The sequence below is a fragment of the Crocodylus porosus genome, unplaced genomic scaffold (genome assembly GCF_001723895.1).
Source record: "Crocodylus porosus isolate Cpor-Errol unplaced genomic scaffold, CroPor_comp1, whole genome shotgun sequence".
In the NCBI taxonomy this organism is placed as follows: Eukaryota; Metazoa; Chordata; order Crocodylia; family Crocodylidae; genus Crocodylus; species Crocodylus porosus.
In genome coordinates, this window is record NW_017728906.1 from 197,020,329 (window position 1) to 197,029,701 (window position 9,373).

At 43.1% G+C, this 9,373-nt stretch overlaps 1 protein-coding gene across 1 annotated transcript in view; it reads left to right on the forward strand.

Annotated features, from left to right (window-relative positions):
- RSF1 (remodeling and spacing factor 1) overlaps window positions 1-9,373 on the forward strand; it is a 103,863-nt gene that overhangs the window by 68,979 nt on the left and 25,511 nt on the right. The window contains exons 7-8 of the mRNA XM_019530434.1: window positions 3,346-3,555; window positions 6,084-6,188. Coding sequence (XP_019385979.1) covers window positions 3,346-3,555; window positions 6,084-6,188 — 315 coding nt within the window. The remainder of the gene's footprint in view (window positions 1-3,345; window positions 3,556-6,083; window positions 6,189-9,373) is intronic.

Consider the following 9,373-nt stretch of genomic DNA (forward strand, 5'->3'; position numbering starts at 1 on the left):
AGATGTAAAAATTAATTCACTCTTAGGAGAAGTTTGAGTTTGGAGCTCTAGTATAAAAACACGCATGCCCATAGATAGCTCTTTTAGCTGGTTCGATAAAAATCATGGTGTTCTTAAAAAGAAAAAAAAACATTATTGCCTCTTTAAATATAAGCTCAATACATTTCCATTTTAAAAAATAAATGTCTTTAAACTTAAATTTGAAGTTTTGACCACTCATTTTAATGAATTTTAAAAAATATTCAGGGATGTATCTAGTAGCCGTGTTGGTCTGAGACAAAAAGAAATGCAAAACCCTAGAACTCTTGATCCAGAAATGATCCCTTTTATTACACCAACTAAGAAACTTCGAAAAAAAATTAAAAAGAGGATTTTTTTGGTGATTCCTTAGCTGGTCTAATAAAAGATATAATTTTGGAACCGAGAGTTCTAGAGTTTTGCAAAAAATATTCAAGTATTTTGTGCTTGCAGCTGAAGTTTTAAAGAAAGTAAAATCACTGAATTGATGGGAATTATTGACTAAGCACCTGGAGTAAGAATTTATTGAATTGCTAACTGGGCCTTTTAGTCTGCGTCTCTGTAGGAATGTTTGGTTTGTTTCAGTTTATTTACCTACTTTAGTTTTAGTAGTTCATTTGGAGTTGAAAAAGCAGAAACATTTGTTTTTCTTTCCAATCCACAAATAAACAAGAGGGTAACATCTTCCAGTCCTAAAATCTTGAAGGATTGCCTGACCAGAAACAATCAGTTCAATCAATTACCTACAGGTAATACTTCCTTTAATAAATCAGTTTTAAATGCACAACACATTGGGCATGTCACCGCATGCAGGGGTGTGCGCTTGCAGTAGGGAAAAAAAGTAGTGGTACAAATTTATGTCACATTTTGGTGCTGCGCACAGCCACGGATGTGTGCTTTGGTGCGGGGCAAAATGCCCTGTTTTGGGGAAACTGCTTTTTCCCTGCTCCTACTGGCTCCTGGAATGCTAAAGAAGCCAGGGGGAACTAAAGGAGGGGAGATGCTCTGGCTAGAGGTGCACTGATACATTGGTCTGATGTTGGATTGGCACCAATATAAAGGAAGTTGACTGTATTAGAAATCAGCTTTTTTTGCCTGATGTGGCTGGTAATTTGGCCAATAAATGCCCTGTGCATGCACGGAGCCACAGCACAACATGTAGATGGTGAGGAGCACAGCCCAGCAGCTTGGAGAGCTGCATCCAGCTGGTAAGTCTGTTGTGGTGGGAGGGGGAAGGAAGGGGCATGGGGAAGGTTGATCAAGGCTCCCACAGTGAGGGATGGAGTGGAGTTGAGGCTTGGGCAGGAGCTATCCAGCCAGGGCAGGACAGGAGCTACCCAGCTGCTGCGGGGCAGGGTGTGGGACAGTCGCAGCTCATCTGTGGGGGTGGCTTCTGTCGCTGTATGCGCTCCGGGAGGGCACTGGGGACATGTGCCCCTTGATCTGTGCAGGGCAAGGGCAGGCTGCACTGGGCTCTATCTGGGGGGGGTGGTTGGGCCAGGCTGAGCTTGGAGCAGGGCAGGCAGCTGTGCTGGGAGAAGGGCTTGGGGGGGCTATGACGAATTTTGGGGTGGCTACAGCCCCCTCCATAGCTCTTCTCCCAGTGTCACCCCCACCCACCCTGAGCACAGCCTGGTCCAGCCCTATTTCAGAAAGAGCTCAGTGCAGCCCTGGCCCCAGCCCACAGCCACAGCCCTCCCTGCCCCACACGTAGATCTGGGGGCACCCCCCCATGCCCTCCCCAGTTGCATACAGTGGCATAAGCTGCCCCCCCTCCCCCAGACAAGCCGTGTCTCCATCCCGCGCCCCACCCCACCACAGCTGGGCAGTGCCTGCCCCAGCCCCACTCCCTCCCTCACTGTAGGGACCTTGATTTGCCCCTCCTTCTCTTCCCTTCTCCTACCCCTTCCACCCCAGCAGACTTACCAGCCGGATGATGCTCTTCAAGGTACTGGGCTGTGTTTCAGAAATCAGACTGGTATTGGCCAATATGCTTCCTTAAAAATCAACTATTGTATCAGCCCCAAAAATCTCTATCAGTGTACCCCTAGGTCTGGCCAGCAGCTAAGTGTTTCCTGGGAGGACTAAGCCTCCATGTCTGCTAGCTCACACTCCGGTGGTGTGTGCCATGCCTCTTTTTTGCAGCATTTTTTTTTTTTTTTTTTTGCTACAGAGAATTCCCAGTAGCAAATTTTGCCCCCACACTGCAAATTTGTGGTGCAGGGCATGTTTTAACATGCCAGGCGTGCAGTTTCTGGGTCCGCAAAGAGGTTTGCAGTGTCAGAAACTGCATGTGCCTGCACATCTGCATCCAGCCATTCTGTTCAATTTGTTTTTCTTTATGTACATTTAATATAGTTTTAGATATTAAAAGCATTTTTGAAATGCTGCTTTGTGAATTTTTAATTGAATTCCAGTTTCTGTTGAAATGCATCTTGATACAAAGCACAAGTAAAATAATAAATCATCTAGTAAATAAGAAACATGTCTCACCATTTGCTAAAATAATACAAAATATAAAAATCAACGAACAGAATAAACATGTAAAACTGTATGGTTACCTAGCTAATTATATGTACTTTTTATATGTTATCTCCTGGTTGGTAAAAGATAAAAAAAAGTATCAACCAAAAATAATCTTATTTAGAAAAGTAAATAAAATGTAGAAATGTGCAAAACAAGATTTAAGTTGATTATTTGAATCAGGGTTTCCTGCTTACTCATTTAAATCATAATGAAAATTTAATTGCTTTAAATCACTTCCTCCTGCCTTTCATATATCTTCCTCCTGCCAGCTCACACACTGAGGGAAGTCCTCATGATGAAAGCAGTGCATCTCTTACAATACTGTTATGATACTAAAAGTAAAAATCAGAGCTATTTTTCTCTATTTCTGTTTCATAAAGGAAGCTGTTTGAAAAGTTCCCTTTCAGACTGAGGAAGGGCAGCTTTTAAATGAGGCTTGCTGTACTCTGCAAATGAAAAGTTTCTTTGTTCAAGTTGTCACAATGATAGTCCAAAATTCCCTTGACAAGAAAGTGATGGTGATGTTTTTTAAAAAGAGCTATCTTCACACATTTTAAATCTTTAATTTGAAAATTCTCTTTGCCTGTACATTTTAACATCATTTCTTTATGTTCAAGTATTTGTGTAAGCATTTTGGGACTCCACCAAAGATGACTGCATATTGAAGCTGCTCTACTACATTTTCTCACTGCTGTTTTGTTTGCTTAAAAAAGACTAACTGGTTTCTAACTTAGAAACCTGCAGAAGAAATGATGAAGCAACGTACGTGGCCTTCATTGTGTTTTATCTTTGTAATGCCAGGTCACACAGAAAAGCAAAGTTCGGTGGACGGGTACACGAACGCGTGGGAAATGGAGATACTCAAGTAATGACGAAAGCGAGGAATCCGAGAATGAAGAAAACTCAGGGGAGGGCTCAGGGGAAGAGGAGCAAGAGGAAGAAGAGGAACCTGCACCTGCGGATGATGATGAACCATGCAAGAAGTGTGGCCTTCCCAATCATCCAGAGCTAGTATGTTACTGATCTACAAAACATTTTAACAGGAAAACGCTTCAGTTCAGGGCCCTGGAAGTGCTGCTTTTTTATGCTAGTTTCATTTAAAATAATCACTTGCTTCTGCTACAAGAGCTTTCTTCTGAGATGGAGTGGTGTTTCTGAAGAACTGTGCCCCTTGGAAGGGGAGATGGGACAGGGTTAATAGGTAGTAGTAGTCAAGAGACACGGTCAGGACTGCAATGCTTGTATTAGGGTGGCTGCTGCACACAGTTCTGTAATGTCTTGGCTCCATCCTCAGTCTTGGAGGCAAGCTGGAGAATGCCCCTCTCTGCATTCCCTCACTTCCCTTCTCCCACCCGCATCCGACCCCACTCTTGCTAATTATGTTGATGTTAGGCTAAGAAGGAGATGCCAGTGATCTGAATCCAACTTGATCTCTTCAGCCTCCTACAACAAATCTCTGCCTTGCGCTCCCCAGCTCTGAGTCTAGTACTGGCAAGAGTGCTAGGAGAAAAGTGCTTGAAGAAAGATCGTTTAAGGACAACATTTTCAGAATATAGCAATATGTGGTTACCTGTTTAAAGCAAAGCTTGTTTGTTTAAATTGTAGCTTTCAGTGTTCAGCAGCTGCAAATCAGAAGCTCATGTTGAATGGATGCTTGATCAACAAACTATATAGACTTCTAAGTGCAATGTATGGCATAATTCCCTTGACCGTTGCATAAGATGATGTTTTTGAAGTTTAAATCATAGGCTTGCATCCCTGTGGCCTGGGCTTTAGATAGATATAGAGGGAGAGATTTAATATATATATTATTTGTTAGTCTATAAAGGTGCGTGTCTGCCCTGCCTTTCAATCTGGAAGATTCCTGAGTTACACTGAGCCAGGGAAGTTTTGTTGTCAAACCATTTATCTTATCTTGCTCCTAATTCGAAAACAGTTTTAAAAATATTCAAACTGGTTTTATTTTTGTGGGGGTTTTTTAAAAGTGACTAGGTGAGAAGTTTGTAAAAGTTCTTTCTTATTTAGTTTCACTGTGTTTCTGCAGTAAAAATAAATGTTCTATCTCCCCAAAAACTATAATGGAAGAACATTAAGGTTGCAAAATCAAGTGCTTAGAAGTTAGGAGATGCCAGAATGCAAGTTGTCTGTACAAGTAGCTGGTGAAGATGATGTGTATCAGGGGTTGGACCAGATGACTCTCAAGATCCCTTCTTACCATATAATTCTGAGTGTATCTTACAAACAGAGCTCTCTTTTGAACTGGTATGTGTTCTTATTCAGTAAGGTATCTAAGGATCATCACTTACAAGTTTCCAGTTATGAGTTTGTTTTTTCAATATTGTAGAATGCTAAATATTACAATATTATAAATGGAGTGCAAATCAAGGAAGAGAAGTGTTTCCTGAATATCAGGAAAGATGTTGACATAGAAATTCATTGACATGTTGCATTATCTGCACATGGAAGTGTTGAAAACCCCATTATCTGAGGCACTTACCGTTAACTTGAATATAGAACTAAGTAGTATGCTGTAGAGCAGTGGTGTCAAACATACAGCCTTTGAGCCAGATCCAGCCCACAGAGTTGCTTCATGGGGCTCGCCACGCTACCCATGGGCCAAGGAATAAGGGCAAGTTGCTAGCAGCGGGGAATGGACTGCCAGGGAATCTGGTGGACGTGACCACCGATGGCAGGGGAACTAACAAGGGCTGTGGAGCAATGCCTCTGTGGCCATCTAGCTCGCTATCACTTGCAAGCCTCTGCCATGATGAGCAGCTGGCTGGCCTGTAGTTGCCTGCATTACTGCTGCTGCAGTGACTGCTACCACTGCCCCATACCTAGGCCAGATCTGGCCTGCAGGGAGCCCTGTTGTCCAGATCTAAGCTGAGGCCCAAGGTGAGTTTGACACCCCTGCTCTAGAGAATGAACCAGGAGGTCTTCTGTGTTTTTAGTTTCTGCAGTTCTGATTTCCCAGTAGTTGTCATTGAACTTGAACACCTGTATATGTCTAGCAAATCATAACTGTCCATCATAACACTGATCCACACACTAAGCATTCTTTTATTTATATGACAGATATGCAAGCACATTTGATATAACTTCAGTAGTTCCTTGGGTGAACTATATACTGGTATTCCAGTGGACACACACAGCGTTGTCAGCTCCTATGTAATGCAGCAGAGGCATCTTGAGTTTACCCAGTTGAATCAATTTGCATTGTAACAAATACCTAATTCCATATCGCACTGAGTCTGTGAGCAGTCCAGGATGGTGCACTTCTGCATGTGTACAGATGATAAAAAAAAAAAAAATCTGTGTGAAGGCTGCAAATCCTGGTACATAACAAAATAACAGATGTCTCCCTTTTTGGAAACACTTCCAGGAGTAAGTGGTTTTGGAAGTTCTTGGGGCTTGTATAGTTTAAAGTGCTTATGTAAAGCCTTCAACACTGTCCGGAAAGTATCTCTAGTAGTTGTTCCCCAAGGGCATCAATGATCCTGTGTCCAAAGTGATAGCAATCTCTTACTTTCTTTCTGCAGATACTGTTGTGTGACTCTTGTGACAGCGGATACCACACAGCCTGCCTTCGCCCCCCACTGATGATAATCCCAGATGGAGAATGGTTCTGTCCACCTTGCCAGCATGTACGGCTTCTCATTGACTTTTGTCTTTCATCTTCTTCATTCCCTGCTCAATGTTGTGATTCACTGGGAGACCAGCACCATTTTTCTCAATTAAGAATTAAGCCATGGTTTGGGTTGTAGTGCATTAAACTGAATTCTTTAGGAAGATAACCTTTTCCTCATGCCTTTCTTAACAGATGACTGTCACATTGCTAATGTGTAGACGGGAGAGTTCAACAGAGTCAGTTTCTGTCAACCTTTTGAAAAGGTTACCTCAAAAATACTGTAGAATTGGAATCATTTCAGTCTACTTGATTTTTTCCTGGTAGTGTTGTAGTCGCGATGGTCCCTGGAAAATTCAAGAAGCACAGGTTTTTTTTATAACTTTTATTGGAATAGCCATAGATTTGGGAGAGATGGTAGACAAGCTTTTGTGCGTAAAATGCCCTTCCTCAGGTTCATGAAAAGCAGATACATCCCATGCTAGATACCAGGTAGAACAATTACTTTTGTTGAATGCTTTTATGTTAATAAAATTGATCCTTTAAAAAGGAAAGTGGTCAGTAAAGCTGTGGAGCAAAAATAAGTTAGCAAAAGTATTTACAGACCAGGGAAGAACAGTTGCTTTAGATAAACCTAATGTAAAAGAGCTATACTACTCCAAAGGTAAGAGTGGCTATTATTGTGGAGCAAAGAGACATTAACAGAGAGAGCTGGTGAGTTATAATGGATTAGAAAACTGTTGCCTGTGTTAAATCTACATTTTTTGAGGTCCGGCAAAATGATGAATTTTTGTTCCCAGGCCTGTCTTGCTCTCCAAATGGAACAAGACCCTGGCTAAATGACAAAAGCAAAACCTGCCAATGCCGCTCCATTACTACCACAATCAACACACCCCATGACAACATTGTCAGAATCTGTGCATCTTACAGAGGCCCATCACAAGTGCTATGCACCAGTTGCCCTCATGCAAACTATATAGATGAAACTGTACAGTTGCTATGATGCAGGCTGAATTCTTGTAGAAAAATGATAAAGGATAGAAATAGCCAGTCAGCAGTGGAAGAGAGAACAGCCACTCTATCTCCAACCTCACAGACTTGTCCTCAGATGAAACCTATGCTGTATCATCAGAAGATGAGCCTGGGAACAAAAGTTCAGAACTTTGCTGGACACCAAAACTATGGATTTGACACTGACAGTGAATTTATTTCCTTTCTACTAACCCCTCTGTTCTTTACATGTGATAACAGCCCCCTTCCCTTTTAAAAATATTATTCTTTACATAATTAAGTTCACCTACAGGAACTGGACTTCTTTTTTTTTGGTCTGGTTTGTGAGCGCACAGATTCACAGAAGTTTAGGGCTGGAAGGGACCTTGTGAGATTATTGAGTCCACTCCCCCTGCTCTGGGCAGGAAAGACTGCTGGGTCAATAACCCCAGCAAGGTGTATGTCCAGTCTCCTTTTGAAGATCTCCAGGGTAGGCAAGTACTCACTCTTTGCTTCACAAGTTTATTGTTCATTTCCCTAAGTGATTAGTTTCATTAACGTAATAATATTAAGCAAAAGTAACAGTTCTAGCTGGTATTTATCTGTTTCTTTCCCAAAACTGTGGAAGGGCAATTTTTGTCCAAAAGTTTCTCTTAACCTCTTTCTCAAGTATAAAATTAGTTTGATAAAAGGTATTAAATCTGGCTTCTTTAATTTTTCCTATAAAAAAGAATGAATACTGTCAGCTGGGCTGGTGGGGAAGTGTATCATCATCCAAAGGAAGCAGGCGCTCTGCTTGAATATCCCTTCTGGTTCCACACATACTTGCCTGCAGTCTGGCCAGTTGTCTGTTGTAATCCAACAGGAGCATGATCTTACTGTGCCTGTTGCTCTCTGCTGAGAGTGCTGTCAATGCCAGCAGCAGGCAAATGGCAGTGCTTCCTGTGATATGGCTCTCTCTTACCACAAAACATTTCAGTGCAAATGTATAGCGTCATTTGAAATAAATTTATTGAAATGGCAAGTTCTGCCTTGTCGAGTCTTGGCATAGTATTGGCCAGACCACATCTAATGCTATTTTTGCTGCATTATTTTGGGAAGGCTTATGTACAGTTCAGAAGCAGTCTTGTAGATCTTCTATCCCAGCTCTGATTCCAAAATACATCATAGTGTGTAAGTAATACTCTTAAGTGCGTGGTGCTGTCAGTACTATGGCATTAGCATCTCTGAAACGGTCTAGTTCCCCTCATTTACAAGGCTTCTAAGGGCGGCTCTAGACATTATTCCACTTGCAGCATTGTTTTCCTTGTGTGATGAAGACATTGCACCATGTGAGCAGCTTCACATGCACAGGGCAGTCTGTCAGGAGAAGGGAAAAATGTATAACAGCTTGCACTGCTGCTGCTGACCATCTAGGGGAGCTTTCCCTGGTCAGCAGCACCACTGAAAGAATCAGATGACTACTAAGGAGTCATCCCCCAGGACCCCCACAGCTTCCCCAAAAAGCAAGCTCGGGGAGAGGGGAAATCTTCCCCCCACCCTCACATGGAGCCAGGGACACCCTGTTGGGCTGGGTCTAAACCAGAGCTTGGGTCTCCCAGACAGCAACAAGCTGGGGGTGGGTAGGATTTCCCCCCCACTGCAGGGAGCTGTGGATATTCTGCCCAGCTGGAGCAGATCCCAGGTCTCCTGAGCAGCAGCAAGGGGACACACTCAAGGAGCACATCTGTGATGGGCCAGCTTTGGGGATGATGCTCCAGGGCAACCAGCACGGTTTCGTTAGGGGCAGGTCATGTCAGACCAACCTGATTGTCTTTTATGATCAGGTCACAAAGGCATTGGATGCAGGTGTTGCCGTGGACGTAGTCTTTCTAGACTTCACCAAGGCCTTTGACACCGTCTCCCACCCCATCCTCATTAAAAAACTAGGCGACTGTGGCATTGATACCTACACAGTCAGATGGATTGCAGATTGGCTTAAGGGTCGTAGTCAGAGGGTGGTGGTGGATGGGTCATATTCGACCTGGGGGGAAGTGGGCAGCGGAGTCCCCCAGGGCTCGGTCCTGCAGCCTGTGCTGTTCAATTTCTTCGTCGGTGATTTGGACGACGGGGTGAAATGCGACCTGTTTAAATTTGCTGATGATACCAAAATTTGGGGTGAGGTGAGCACGCTAGTAGGGAGCACAGAGGCAGAAAGGGATCTTGAAGTCATTA